General features: G+C 47.7%; 5 protein-coding genes across 5 annotated transcripts; 3 read left to right on the top strand and 2 right to left on the bottom strand.

The window, feature by feature from the left end:
- Nucleotides 1–116: 116 nt before the first annotated feature.
- UA08_05911 (hypothetical protein) lies at nt 117–1,292 on the bottom strand (the record flags this gene model as incomplete). The annotated part of the gene is made up of 1 exon (XM_020268233.1): nt 117–1,292. One exon carries the CDS (start codon nt 1,290–1,292, stop codon nt 117–119), a length of 1,176 nt encoding a protein of 391 aa, XP_020119113.1.
- A 1,627-nt stretch (nt 1,293–2,919) lies between these two features.
- On the top strand, nt 2,920–6,048 carry UA08_05910 (hypothetical protein; the record flags this gene model as incomplete). The annotated part of the gene is made up of 3 exons (XM_020268232.1): nt 2,920–3,244; nt 3,313–4,940; nt 5,050–6,048. The coding sequence occupies 3 exons, from the start codon at nt 2,920–2,922 to the stop codon at nt 6,046–6,048; spliced, it is 2,952 nt and encodes a 983-aa protein (XP_020119108.1).
- A 417-nt stretch (nt 6,049–6,465) lies between these two features.
- Nucleotides 6,466–9,607, top strand: UA08_05909 (hypothetical protein; the record flags this gene model as incomplete). The annotated part of the gene is made up of 7 exons (XM_020268231.1): nt 6,466–7,487; nt 7,547–7,630; nt 8,045–8,335; nt 8,397–8,478; nt 8,540–8,668; nt 8,751–9,078; nt 9,144–9,607. The coding sequence occupies 7 exons, from the start codon at nt 6,466–6,468 to the stop codon at nt 9,605–9,607; spliced, it is 2,400 nt and encodes a 799-aa protein (XP_020119109.1).
- A 1,041-nt stretch (nt 9,608–10,648) lies between these two features.
- Nucleotides 10,649–11,907, bottom strand: UA08_05908 (putative phosphatidate cytidylyltransferase; the record flags this gene model as incomplete). Its single annotated transcript, XM_020268230.1, has 3 exons — nt 10,649–10,687; nt 10,750–11,543; nt 11,613–11,907. 3 exons carry the CDS (start codon nt 11,905–11,907, stop codon nt 10,649–10,651), a joined length of 1,128 nt encoding a protein of 375 aa, XP_020119110.1.
- A 444-nt stretch (nt 11,908–12,351) lies between these two features.
- Nucleotides 12,352–14,951, top strand: UA08_05907 (hypothetical protein; the record flags this gene model as incomplete). Its single annotated transcript, XM_020268229.1, has 3 exons — nt 12,352–12,518; nt 12,597–13,062; nt 13,119–14,951. 3 exons carry the CDS (start codon nt 12,352–12,354, stop codon nt 14,949–14,951), a joined length of 2,466 nt encoding a protein of 821 aa, XP_020119111.1.
- Nucleotides 14,952–15,115: the final 164 nt, after the last annotated feature.

The raw sequence follows: 15,115 nt of genomic DNA, 5'->3' as shown, positions 1-15,115 counted from the left end.
TAGGAAGCATTATCATAATAATAGTAATGCATGAGAATAAACACCCGGAAGGCTTGAAAAATGGAACAATGCAGCTGAAAAAATCTTTTATGTAGAAGTCGTAAAGATGTAACGTCTCAATGAGGGAGAGGCTCATGTGTCGGTGAAATGACCTCCGGTGTCATGTCTTCTTGTTCCAGGGCGTATCCTTCGCATCGCTCGACGAGGCTCAAGTAGTAGTCGACCAGGACTTCAGGCTGCGGAACAATCTTCCACTCTACCCGCCAGAGGAACTCCAATTCAAGCAATGCAAGCTCGGTAATAGTGATACCGCCAACACGGGCATATGTCTTGTTCGTCCAGAAACTGTCGCTGAGACCCTTGCTCGCAACCGTGGCACTCGTAATCAAGAATCGGTGGACCGTGAGACTCGAGACGGTGAAAGCCGGGTACAGGGCACACAGGCGGTCAATGTAGTAGACCATACTCAAGAGAATTGGGGGTGACAAGGTGGCGTGTGTGGTCAATCGCTGTAGATACTCGCGTACCGATATGCGTGGCGGGGTTCGTGAATGGAAACGAGTTAGTCGACCGCCCTGCAGTGGAATAGTATCGTTATACTGAATAAGTTCCATGATCATGCTTGAAATCAAGATGACCAGGTCGTTGGGATGCACCAATTCATATTGTCGAGGTAAGAGCTTAATAGCTGGCACAGGCGGTCGTAATCGCTTCAGCCGAGTCTGTTCTGATTCTCCATTCTCTTGCTTTGCCTCTCCATGGCCCGAATTCCCTTGTGTGGGGTTCTGCTCGCTAACGATGGCTTCGGATAGGTGACGCTTTCCCTTGACGTCTGTAGGTGAGACGCTGCTAGTGATCGGCAAGGGTGCTGCAGGAGGCGCAGGCGTCACAGGCTGAGGCGGATGGGCGGAATCAGTGTCTAACGACGGGCGGGTGCCGCCCCCAAGGGACTCTGGCCCAGCGGACATGCAGCTGCGAGACTGATCCCCTGAGGGCCCCAGGGCGGGATCCTGCGAGGCAGCGTCTACAGAGTGGTTCTTGAGAGCAGCGCGTATTTCCTCCACGCCTTGAGAGAGGCGCGACCTCGACGCAGCGTGATGGAAAGAGGAGGACGAGGGTGAAGCCGCAGCAGCAGGAGCGCCGGCGAATGGAGAAGAATCGTGGAAAATAGGCGACGCGCGCGAGAGCTGGCGATTATGATGGCCTGGAGAGCTAGGCCAGAAGCGATTAGGAGAGCAAGCCCCAGACCGGAGGGCTGCAGACGACGGCGACGAGACGATTATGGTTGGCATGTCTGCCCGCTCGAGTCAACGGCCGCGGTTCGGCCACGTGCCACGCCACCGACGAGGACGGGATAGCGCAGGATTGTTGCGAGTGCGCACTGGCCAGGCTGAACGGGGGGCATTCTCCTGGAACAGAGAGAGACAAAAGAAATGGGGACCGTGATATCGACGCGGAGGAGAAGTGCCCACACTCAGCGAAGCTGGAGGAGGAGGAGGAGGAGAAGAAGATTTCACCGACAAAAGCCTGCACGAAACCAGCCAAGAAAACAACAATACTGCGTAATGAAAAACTTGCGTATTAAATACACGCGATGACGCCAGTGGCCGGGAACTGCCGATCGGATACTAGTCCGGATGCGGTTGGCGCCGATGCGCTGTTTAAACAGCTCCTGAAACGGAAAACGGAATAGCGGCTTTTCGTTGCCCTACCCAAAGCGTCTCTAACTGCCGTCCCCGCATCCCTGCATGCATTAGCAGCGTCGCTTATACTACAGTACTAAAACCGTGTAACTACTATACATGTGCGCGCAATTAGGTACCTGACCATATTGCTGTAGATGCTGTAGATGCTGTAGATGCCAAGCTCTATTACGTACGACGATCCACGCTGTGTACTATATTAGGTAACAGCTTGTGTCTGGGGTTGGGCTTTCTCTCTTGGCCTGTCAAGTGGATGCTATTGCTGTGCAATAATTCATAGGTTTGAGGCTGGGAACTGTGCTGTCAACTAGGAGATCATCACGTCATCAACCAATCCCCAGTTTTCAACTCGCAAGCCCCTGGAAGCCAATCCGGGGATAACGCCCCGCTTGCAACAAAGTGAGATATCAGATGTACCAGATATAATACTCCCGTACCTAGGTACATCTAAGCTATAGTTCCTCCGCATCGTTGCCAGTGCTGGCCTGTGGTTTCTTTCGGCGAGCTCTGATTCTTTAATGCTCATACCTCTACACTCGATTAATTGCGGCTGTTATGTTATGATGCCTTCCAATGGACATCCACACAACGGCAGTCTCTCTACCCATGCAGGATAGGATTCTATATCATCGCTACAGAGTACGGAGTATGTATAAGTTGAGAAGTGGATGGACTCGGGACTTGGGATATGGCCTGGACCAATGACAACGCAGAGTCCGCGTTGTATCATCACGTGATCGTTTCTGTAAGGCCAATACGAGTAAAATACAACAATCTACCCAAGGTGCACGCCTTATTTCGTACGGTACTGTAAAGTTTTCTAGAACCTCTTGCATTCAGTTAGGCTCCCGACAGTACTATCAAGTTATCACTAGCTTGCATATCGCATCACCGCATCACTCTACGCAGAAACAATCAGCCTCGCCTTCCTTCAACTTCAGAAGGACAGCTGATTGTTGACCACACGCGCCCAACCTTCCCCCGTCGGCCGACGTGACCTCACATTCGCCATCGGAATCCATTCGCCGTCCGGCGGTGATTACCAACGTACCTACCGCAAACGAATTAGATTGGCCAACAGACAAGCAGATTCTAGGAGCTCTCTTTTTTGGACTCCCAAAGACGCCGTATTTCATCGAATACGACTTATCCGTTATTTCTAGCTGCACGATCGAATTGCCGGTACATACATCAGACTAGAAAGCGCCTCGCAAAGATGGCCCGAGAGGAGGAGCCGTTGTTCAATCGATTGCTCAACGCCAATTCTGTTGCTGAACAGATTACCGCCCTGCGGGCACTCAAGCATGAACTGATCGGACATGATCAACGAAAAGAGACATGGATTACTATTGGCATCATATCGATATTATCACAAATCTTGGAATCACGGAGGAATGATGGGAAGAAGGAAGGCATGTCCGCCGGACAGGATGGAGCAGCAGGGTTGTCGAAAAGATGGAATAATGGCCGTATAGATGAGCTCACAGAAGACCAGGAGCTCTGTTTGCAGGCTGTTATCATCCTGGGCAGCTTGGCTCAGGGTGAGTACTAGGGTTTCTTCCTGCGGAAGAGGTATTTGCTGGACTAAGCTAACAGTAGATTCACACAGGTGGACCTGCTTTCATATCGCCTATAATGTCAAGCGAAGCAATCGCTTCTATGCTTTCGATTTTGTCGTCGCTCGATTGCCCGAAGTCACTTGGGCTCTCCATTTTCAAAACACTGAACACTATCGCAGGTCGATATCCACTTCAGAACGTGAATTGGCCGCAGGATAATCGTCTCGCGGAAATTATATTTACCCCTGACAACATCCGATGCTTCGCGTGGGTAATTGCTCAAAATAATTCTTCCTCTACAGCTCAGACATGTGCAACTCTTGCTGCGAATATAATTGCCAAGCTGTGCACCGAGGAGAGCCACAAAGCTGTCCTCACCGAATATGGCGTTTTAGATGCATTGGCTCTCAAAGTAGCCTCCATTATTGTGGCTCAAGGGTTCGTTTTGCCTGGTGCAGAAAACCACCTAGCCCAAGATGGGGCAATGTCCGCACTCCCACAGCCAGCTCCGTCGACGGCGAAACTAGGCCCAATTCTACGTGCTGTGTCGATCATCATTGAAAACTCTAAATGGCGTGCAGAGCATTTCCTCTCTTCTCCCGGAATTGTCACTGTTTTCCCGGGTCGGTTACCGGAATTTTCACCTGCAGACATCAAGAGAAACCCATGGGGTATGCCGTATCTGTCAGGGTCAGCTGTCCCTCGTCAAAACCATGCAAATCCATTGGATGCTCTTCTCCCGGTTGTCCCCCTTATACAAACACAGGCCTCTACAAACTTCCCGCCGCTGGTCCCAATGGGATCATTTCACAAGCGTTCGCTCTCGTTCTTAGAATCATCTTCACCAGACGAAGATGAGACCGCACTGGTGCCTTGGCTCTTTCACATGCTTAGAACTGAGTCCGGGTTGTCTCGCGTGATGGCAGCTCGCCTTGTTACTGTCCTTTTCAGATTAGGACTAACTCGGAAACATCGAATCCCTATGTTTAGCTACTTAGTGACTCCTTTGTTGTTGAGGATGCTTGGTAAAGAGTATGACTTTAGTGACGAATCAGATCCAGAATATGACGGCATGATTCCGATGACTCTCCGATTAAAAGAGGAAGTCCCATCCATCCTTGCCGCGTTGGTAATGGACACACAGGAACTGCAAAAACACGCGGTTGAAGCAAATGCCATCAAGATTCTTTCTCAATTGCTCAAAGAAACATATAACCCCCATTCGGAAAACAGCAAGCCTATGTGGTATGCTGAATCAAACGACAAAGACATGTCGCCGACGATACCACTAAGCAGCCAAATGGGTCCCGTCGGCTACAGTCCGATGACCTCGCATATTATGCGATACCGAGAAGGCATACTGCGTGCACTGGCTGCGCTCGCACCTTTTAGGGACGAGTACCGGAAGGCGATTTGCGAAAATGGCGTTGTCCCGTATATCATCGACTCCCTCAAGCCACGACCACCGTCTGACAGGATTGATGTTTTGGGGACGAAGAATACTGCCGTTGATGGCAACCCTATCCCTACTTTACTTGCAGCGTGCGGTGCTGCCAGGGCTCTTACGCGATCTGTCAGTGTTCTCAGAACTAGTCTGATTGATGCTGGGGTGGCAGCTCCTCTTTTTGAGTTGGTCAAGCATCGAGATGTCGAAGTACAAATAGCAGCAACATCAGTAGTATGCAATATTGCCTTGGACTTTAGTCCTATGAAAGAGGTGATTATTATTTTCTGTTCAAAATGCAACGGGTTTTGAAAGTACTAACGAAAGAGAAAAAAAATTACAGGCGATCATTTCTGGAGACATTCTCCCTATTCTTTGCGAGCATGCGCACTCTAGCAATACGAAACTCCGCTTAGAATCACTCTGGGCTCTCAAGCATGTTGCATATAATTCGACTAATGACATCAAAAACAAAATCGTGACTGGGTTGGGTGCATCGTGGCTAGCCGAGCTTATAACTGCTGATCCCACCAGCAAAGGGAGCATTGTAACTGACGTCAAGACCGGGTCGTTAATTGGCATGGGAACGTCTAACTCAGCAGGCGAGAAAGTTGATTTGCTGAATCCGATGGATGACACGAGAGAAGAACCAAGAGATGAAGCACTGGGCAGTGAAGCCGGTTATGATACGTTTCTTCCAGACCCAACACGACGCAAGAAGCTTGCCATGAGCGGTGAAATTGACCAGACCAGGCAGGCCAGACAAGATAATATTGCAGTACAAGAACAGGTTCTGGGCCTGATTAGCAACATAATATGCGGCACTGGAGCATCGGAGATAGTCGATTTTCTGCTCAACGAGATTGGCCGTAACGAGCTCTTAAGCATTTTGGCGGACAAGTTGCGACCTAGACCGGGCCCAACTCGGCGCGACACGGCGACAGCCCAGATGTCATCATCATCATCAACAATCTCGTCTTTTCAACCACCAATGCCCGCCGAGATTCTCATCGCAGTCACCTATGTTCTCGTCAATCTCGCCGCCGGACCGCCCAAGCACCGAGACCTACTATTCTCCCACCGCGACCTCCTCAAGAATCTAATGTGGCTTTTTGAGCACCCCAACCGCATCGTGCGCGTCAACTGCGTCTGGGTAGTGATCAACCTGACCTACGAAGACGACCAAAGCGACCGCCAAGCCTCCTATGAGCGGGCATCAAAGTTGAAGGCATTAGGTGTAATAGACCGACTTGGCAGCGTCGAGGACGATGACAGTCTGGACGTCAGGGAACGCACCAAGACGGCCCTTCATCAAATACGCAAATACATGAATGTTGCGTAGAGGGTGCCCTTTTTTTTTTTTTCTGTTCATTATTAATTATGCATTCAGTAACCAACCAACTATAAATTTGAACTTATTACATTGATGGGAACCTCGGGGGTTTTTTCATTTGATTGTTTTCCGTGATCAGGCGTTACACCAACATTTGGCATCAGTGAGCGAGGTTCATTATACATACTTATATAGTACTTAGGTCATTAATATAGCGAGTCATGTTATGGAAAGTGAATTGATGAAATCAACAAACAATATGAAGTTGAGATATCTACCTAACCCTACTAAGTTGTGGTCGACCCCGCAAACGTCATTGACCCACGCCAATCAAGATCTATAAATAAAGATTAAATCATAACTAGCTTCTTCTGATATCAACAATTTTCACTTTAAACATCGTATAATTCTCAAGAAGGACGCACAATGGCACCAGTACCCCTCTCCATCCTTCGTGCCCTATCCCTACCCCTCGACCCATCAAAAACCAATCTCTCTGTATCCGGCCTGGGATCAGGATTCTCCAAAACAGGACGAATCCGCGCTCGTGTACCGGGGCAGCATGATGCATCCGAAGAAGAACGTCAATATTTTATCAAGATATCGCCAGACGGCAAGGAAATGTTTCAGGGCGAGTTTGCTTCTCTAAATGCGATTGCTGATATAGTTCCTGGATTCTGTCCGAGGGCGTTGGCCTGGGGTACATTAAGTGAAGAAGAGGATAGTGTTGATGGGGGAAACCAGGGATACTTTCTGGTCACTGAATTTCTGGACTTGACTGGAGGTTCTTCAAGGTCATCGAGAAACACTAATAAGACCAAAGAAACATCATTGGCGTACAGATTAGGAAAGCTACATAGCACACCCGCACCACCACCACCGCCTCCTCCAGGATTATCGGAGAACAGTGATTCCAAAGATGGTGATGGGAAACCGCAATTCGGCTTCCCAGTGCCCACATACTGCGGTGACTCGCGACAGCAAAACCGCTTCTACCCGTCTTGGGCCGACTTCTACGCTTTTGGCCGATTGAGGATGATTCTCAGCGAAGCTGAGGACCGCCAGGGCCCAGATAAACATTTAAAAGATCTCGTTTCTCAAACTGCCGATTTTGTTGTGCCGCGATTACTGGGTGATAAACATCTTGGCTACAATAAAAAGACCGGTCAAGGAAATGGAGTTGTCCCTGTCGTTGTGCATGGGGATTTGTGGAGTGGTAATGCCAGTCGAGGACGGATTGTTGGATCCGGAAATTCAAAGGATGAAGAGGGTGTTGTTGCTGATGTGATTTATGACCCGTCTGCTTGCTATGCGCATAGCGAGTATGAGCTGGGCATTATGCGGATGTTTGGCGGGTTTAATAGATCGTTTTTTAACGAGTACCATTCAATCGTGCCTAAGACTGAGCCAGTGGATGAGTACGAGGACCGAGTTAAGCTGTATGAACTGTGAGTTTTGTTCCTCTCTTGCTTGTCGTGAGTACATATTGACCGTTGGATTCACTCAGGTATCACCATCTGAATCACTATGCCATTTTTGGCAGCGGATACAAGGGCGGTGCTGTCGATATCATGGTGCAATTGCTCAAGAAGTATAAATAGCGCTTATGATGGCCCAGTTTTGCGAAGATATCTCGGTGATGATGATTTCCTCGATTGAGATCGTGGGATAGAGTACTTAGTCAGGCAAATTAACTATAGAAAAAGCTGAACGTTGCTCTGTGGGTCAGCATAGACAAAAATTAGCAACCATAAACCCATAAACACGTCTGTAACAAAGAGAGAGAGAGAGAGAGAGAGTTGAAGTTGATGCCAGTAAAGCGCACGGGCCAGAAGGCTAAAGGCGGCGAGCATTCGGATGGGTCCCGTGATCTCGATCGATGATAATTATTTATCTTATCCGAGAAGAAAGAAGAACAAGAACAAATTTGTCGCTCCTCAATCCGCCACGCGAGAAAGAAATAAAAATAAGGAAAAAGGAACCGCATGGCAGGAAACCATCACAGGCCTAGAAAAGGCCATGGCAACCCAAACGCTGCCCGAAATGGCCCTCATCCTCCTCATCCTCCCTCGCAGCCGCGTGCTGCAGAGCAACAGCAACAGCCGCCAACAGGGCCCAGGGCAATGCAGGTGATTCCTACACCTCATCCGTCCTTTATCCAGGTCGCCAAGCCGTATGTCTTTGAGCATACTATCCAGGAGTGTCTGGCAGCGACTGGGGTTGATCCTCAGCGCGAGGACAATGTGCGGATCTCAGGTGTGACCTGGATTGACAATGTTCGCAAAGCTCTTCGTCTGTATGTCTTGCTTATTCATAAGACAAAATTTCGTTTTGCCCATGACTGATTTCGACTCTAGTCCCGTCCGAACTTATAATACTGCATGCGTGTATTATCACAAATTTAGACTTGTTCATCCTGACAGTCAGTATAATCATATGGTAAGCTATCGTCTCGAAAGAGTATTTCCTTTTTCCACACAACAGCTAATCATCAATCAAGGATGCTGCTGCTGCCGCTTTGTTTACGGCGTGTAAAATCGAAGACACTCTCAAGAAGAGTCGCGACATCGTATGCGCTGCATACAATTTGAAGCTGCCACCTTCAGAGCAAGTATCTCCCGACGACGCTGTAAGTGAATACTCGCCCTTCCCCCCTTTGTCATGACCAAGTACATTTCTTTTTTCTTTTCGCTGATTCTGTTCCCTCTAAGATCTTCGACCAACATTCCAGAGGAGTCATTATTCTGGAAAGACTAATGCTTGAAGCATCGGGCTTCGATTTTCGAAACCGCCATCCGCAAAAATTACTTGTAAAACTTCTCAAGCAATTCGGCATGAAAAAAGACGACGAAGTCGGCATAGTCGCCTACTGTATCTCTCTCGATTTGTACCGCACATTTGCGCCCTTGAAGCAGACAACAGGTACCATGGCATTCGCGTGTCTTGAATTGGCTTCTCGTCTTCTTGATGCTGGTCTAGAGGATGTTGAGGCTGGGAGGGGGTATGCGAATTGGAAGGTTGGACGGGCTGAAGTCATGGGTGCGATTTATCCCCCTTAAAACTCTTGAACAGAAAGAAAGTCTAAGCTAACAGATTAAAAACAGAAACACTGCTCGACTTACTCGATTTATACACCAATCACCGCTCCAGCACCGTCGTTGGACCGGAATACCCGCTCGAAGCCTTCCTAGCCATTCGCATCCCTCTCAACAAGCAAGCCGAGGACGAAAGACTGCCTCGATTCACCAACTGGAGGGATACCAAACACACCGACGTCCCTAGTCATGATAGACCGGTCAATGGCACCGCTGGCAGACATAACAAAGGCAAAGGAAAAGGCAAAGGGAGAGAAATCGCCATGGAACATGCTGCTGCTGCTGCTTCTTCTAACGTTCCACCACCAAACCCACTAACGCCGATATCTGCGAATGGCGAAAAGCCTGGATCGGGTGATCGAGGCCGTGATGGGACGGTGCGTTTCATGCTGGATATAGAGCGTGCCGAGACAGAGAAGAAAATAGTCTCTTCTTATTTCAAGGATGATATTGAGGAGGTTGTTGAAGAGTGAGGCCTTCCTTTGCTGCTCGTGATTGTTTTATGATTGCATTGCATTGCGCTTTTTCCCTTCCCGGGAGGTATATAAGAATGGGCTCGGTGTCTTCATGTTCGGTCTTGTTCTTGGCTTTGGTATAAGGTGTTTGTTTGAGTGATACCCCTTTTCCTCATTGTACATCATTTATTGATTTTCTGTCTTGTTTTAATATAATGCCCAATCTTGTCCTTTTTGTTCCTTCAATGAAAAGTCGGCCATTGTACCATGTTAGAATAGAAGTTTACCCCTAGCGGAAATGATCGATTGATAGATATATCAAAACAGAAAGCTCGTATAATTGATCTCAACATTATACGTCCACAGCAAATAGATTTGAGCACATTGTAGAAAACATAAAATATAATACTAGATTCTTTTGAAAACTACCTGCTTCATAGCTATCCATCCAAAAGACATGGCCTTGGTAGCAAGCAAGACAAAACATATAAAGGTTGCCTTGTTTTTCTTCTTGTGTAAATCAAACAAGCAACACATGCATACATACATGATACATGAAAAGGTGGTTATAGATGTGGATGAAGAGTGAAGAAGAGTGAAGATGGGGGAGAATAATCCAAATTCAGGCATTCGGATTGCGGAAGAAGAAACGAGATTAAAATTTGAGTGACGCCATTGAGATAAAACACGGTATGAAGATGTGATGCTTTATTTTTGTTTCCTTTGCTTCGATTCGGTTGGACCGTAGTAGCTATCGTATAGCAGGAAAAAAAAAAAAACATTCGTTAAGAGGTAGAAGAGGTAAGAGACATCCTTTTGGGTCGGTGCTTGCGAAGTGCTGAAAATGGATGCCCCCGGCGCACAGTCAGGCTGATGAATTTTAGTTATTATATTGTAGTACGTAAAACCTTGATCTCCGTTGTTTGTTTTTTTCTTTTTTGCTTTTTGCTCTCCGGCTTCCCAAGTGCAAATGAGGTGATTCGATAGTAACATTCATATAGTGAAAATAATTCAAGGTGCTTCAGTTTTAACCAAACTGGACGTGTCTAGATGCCTAGACTACCGCCGAAGAAGTTCGCCGTTCAGACATTGAAGAACCTTGTTGACATGTCATGTTAGTTGATATTTGCCAGGTCGAGAGAGAAAGAGAGTAAACATACCGTGTCTGAGACGACGCCTTGGTTGAACAAATATTTACCAAGTCCACGAACAACTTCAAGCTGCTCTTCCACTGTCAACCCATTGATTGCAGTCTCAATGACATCTCCAACGCTGGCCTTGTTGATAGCGATGAAGCTGTGGTAGTACATATATGAGAAAAACCCCATAATAAACTGACAGTCCATGCGGTCGGTGATGCCGCCATGTCCTGGAATGGACTCCCCAAAGTCTTTGACTTTGAAAGTGCGCTTCAGACCGGATGCGAAAAACCCGCCAAAGGGCGCAATCAGAGATGCAAAGGTCGCGAAAAGGAGAATGTGGAACTGTATCGGCGAGGCGTATATGGTCTCTGGAAGGAATGGCCAATCGGGTAGATGATAATTCTTCGGGATGAAGACTGGGTTAAGATTGCACTCTAGACCGGTCAGGACATTAGAGCCGAGATCTGTCACAGGGCATGTAAAGTATTTGTAGCGGATCAGGATGTTGGTCATGAAATAGCCAAAGATAATGGTGCAAATCCATGCTCCAATGAAGCCCTCGACCGTCTTCTTTGGCGATAGCTTGATAAGCTGTGTGCGACCGAATGTGATACCGCAAACGTATGCAAAAATATCGTTGGTAATAACAAGACTCGCCGGCAAAAAGAACCAGACGATGCCCTCGAAAATATTATTCATGATAAAATGAGCCTGCACGACAATGAGGTAAAGCGCCATATGGGTCCACGCAAATTGGGTGAATTGGAATCGATAGTGGCCCTTTTGCAGCGTCGCCACGAAGAAGACGAAGCCTAGAAGAGAATCCTGGTTAGTTCAGACTCCCAGCATCTTCCCTGTTGTTTAATCAGCTGTAAACTCACCCATAACGTAAAGTGTGAAACTAAGGAATCGATGGTGGGTTGCGAATGGTAGAAGCATCCTATCCACCAGGAGGATGTGCTTGAAGTAGTATATCACGCTCTCTCCGTAGAGAAAGTACATGGTGGTCGCCAAAAAGTACCAATTAAGGGATTTTGTAAAGCGGAGGTTCCTGTCTTTGCTAGGGACATTTGCAATAGCAATGACCTCCTTGAAGGAGATGATCTGGACGGCGGTGACGATGGCGATTAAGTATATATGACCCGAAAACATCGCACTGAAAAACCCAGCAATCATGACAAATGTCCATATTGTTCGGGTAATGAAGGTTTGCTTCTTTTTCTCATAGTCCGAGAGAGCCGGTGCGTCCGATTTCTGTCATCTCGTGTTAGTTGGGGGCGTTCGCGACCAAGAAAAGGGAACCAGAAGCGCAGCTTCTTCGCACGACTTGCCTCTTCTTGAACGGAATCTGATTTTGTATGATTTCCAACGCGACCCGAAGATGTCGCATCATCATTATTATCGCTCGCTTCTGAGACACTGGCCCGTCGCGCCTGGTCGCCGTTGGAGCGATGCGGAAATCTGACGTTCCTTCGACCCATCATGGAGTAATGGAAATAGGAAAAAGGGAAAAAAAAATGGCGCTCGACTCGCACTGCGCTGCCACTGAAGAAATATAAAAAAAATTCAAAGTGTGACAGATGCAGCCCCCAAGCAAAATGGCGAAAGCTGGGGGAAAAAATGAAGTTGACTGAAGACGGAGGTCCGACGTCAGTCTGCTTGGGGGAGACCAGGTCAGCTGCGGATCCTCAGGCCAAAATCTCGATGCTTGGCGGTGCCGCTTTATTTGTTTGTCCACCAAGTCCCAACGTCCAGGACATACTTGCTCCTCACGTTCTCTCGGCCACGTTCGCTTCTTGATGTGACACGCAATGCAATTCATGCTTCAGACTGTTATTATTAAACCCAGACTCGATACTCTACAGCCCGACTTTCTCTAATGGCCGCATTGAAACCTGTGGAATGGACAGTGATGACGAGTTCCTCGACGATGGCTTCGACTTCGACTCTATCCCCGCAGGGACTCTGCTCCAACTCGAGCAGAAGGCCAGGCAAGCTACTCAAGTGCCGCCTCACGAGGCCCCGGGTCTTCAGCAGAATGGAAATCGACTAAATAAGCCTTCGCTTCCCCAAGCCCCGCTTCCTCAACGCCGAGAAGCTAGCTTCTACAGTAATGCAGAAGTTGTGGACTTGGATGCCGATATATTGGAAAAAGATGAACCCATAGGAGGTGTTGTGAATTCGAATCCGCGAATCGTGCCCACGGTCACACACGCTCAGGGTTCTGGCCAGAGGCAATATGCTACAATTCAAGGACAACAACAGGTCCCGTCTGTCGCCGATTCAAATGCATTTATACCAGAGCACGAGTTGAGAGCACAGATTGAGGAGGTAGGTCTTGTAAAAAGTTCCCTTCAGAGATGCAATTGGGCTTATGAGATGTACAGCTTTCACGCCAGCATCATGCGATCAATAATCAGTTGATATTAGCGAGAGAAGACGCAACAAAAAAGGCCGGTGAAGTAGCCATTCTGAGGGCGAACCTCGTCAAACAAGCCCAAACTTTTGAGCGCACGATTACTTCTCTCAAATCACAACTAGCAGAGCAGACAGCAAAAAACAAAGGAGCTCAGCAGGCGGCTATCGATGATCGGCAAAAACTAGAAACGGAGAATTTGTTTCTAAGGGAAGAACTTCGGGATGAGACGTTGAAAGTGAATAATCTTCGGATGAAGAAAAAAACCGAAGCTCCTCAGACACCAAGAAAACAGAGAACACTTCCTTTCCGTGATGGGTTCGATGACGACGAGATCGGAGTGCCATCTCCTACCAGATCCTCTGGTGGACGATCGAAGAGAGGAACCCCAACAGTTGCTGGGAAACGGAAGCGAAAAGCCAGCGATGCTCCAATACCTATGGCTCCTCTTCAGTTAAGCCCGGGTAATCAGGATTCTATGGAGTTACAAGCTCCAGCTCCGAAACCAGGCGAGGCTCCGAACAAGGACCTTGGTTCTGTATCAAGGGACGATGTTGACGATGGTCTCCACATGATGCAAATCTTGAACCACAAAACATCTCCAAATACTGAAACCGATTTGGAGGTGTTGGCTCGGCTAGCATTTCCGTCTGAACCGAATCGAAAATTATCCTCCATTGTGCTGGACACGATGTCTGGTGTGACGTCCAATTATGCCGTAAAATACGCAAGCTGTTTGGTATTGATATGGGATCGTGCCATGCGCGATAAGTTTTATGAGCCGATACCTTTGTTTATGGCTTCGATCAAATTCATTCTCTTGCTTGATTTGTACACGATTGGCCCTCAGCTGATTAGTGGACTGGCTGGCGTCCTCCAAACGACAATTTATCTTAACGGTGCCACTCGGTTTGAACACTCCGCTGTGTCCTCGAAAGTCAAGGGAGAAAGTCGGAAAACTCCACGCGAGCTACTTCATAAGGATGTCGATTCGACCTGTGCGCTGGAGATTATGTATCTCTTAGCACTAGCGTCTCGGCAAGATGATGAATCTCATCAACGTCTCTGGTTCGATATTAAATTTGATATACTGTTGGTGACTTTAAATGACCACCAGCTTCTGCAGGATATTGTGTTATCTCTTAAGATAATCTCTACTAGTCTCCGGCGCGGCTCTTTTGGGTCTATTCAAAACTCTGAGGCGGACCAGAGAGAGGTTGAGTATCACTACATTGAACGTATAACATGTCTACTCTATCAGCGTATTGAACCAGATGAAGGCGAGGCAGACTACCTTCCCTTGCAAATCTGTGAAATGCGTCTAGAAGCACTCAACTTTCTCGAAATGATCACTTTCTACACTTCCGATATCATGACGGACCCCAGTAAGAACGCTATTCTCTCCCATCCATTGGTGCTCCCGCGTCTATTCCGATCATTATACGACGAAATGGATCGCTTGTACACACTCGATCCACAGCACCCACAATATAGTATACGAACAGCCTTTATCAATCGGACGATGCATCTAATCTACACTTTGATTCGACACGGGGGTGGTAAAAACCTCAACGAAGGGTTATCACGTTTAGTCGGTACAAAGCAAAAGCACCGTCTTGTGCTCTCTCGGCTGGCATTCAGCGAGGGCCAGTTTCTGGAGTCTGGCATAAACGAGGAAACGATGGAGATGGCTCGCCAGCTGCTTGAGGAAGAAGATATGAGTCCGGAGGAGGCGGAGGCGCTCTTTGATGCTTTCCCCACTGGTGGACGGCTTAGTGGGAAGGAGAGTTCGCAGGTTGAATAAACGGTGACTTGGAAGCCATCTATATGATATGCATGGATGTTAGATGTCAATCAAATGATATGGAAAGAGTTGTAGCAAGGTCAGATACAAACCAGCCGAATGACCTTAGCACTGACTGCATAAATAGTCAAATTGGAGTCAGATGCATCTATATATATAACATT

This window comes from Talaromyces atroroseus (genome assembly GCF_001907595.1).
Source record: "Talaromyces atroroseus strain IBT 11181 chromosome Unknown scaffold_7, whole genome shotgun sequence".
Classification (NCBI taxonomy): Eukaryota; Fungi; Ascomycota; class Eurotiomycetes; order Eurotiales; family Trichocomaceae; genus Talaromyces; species Talaromyces atroroseus.
Note: the sequence above shows the minus strand (reverse complement) of the source record. Positions and strands in the feature narration are given on the sequence as shown.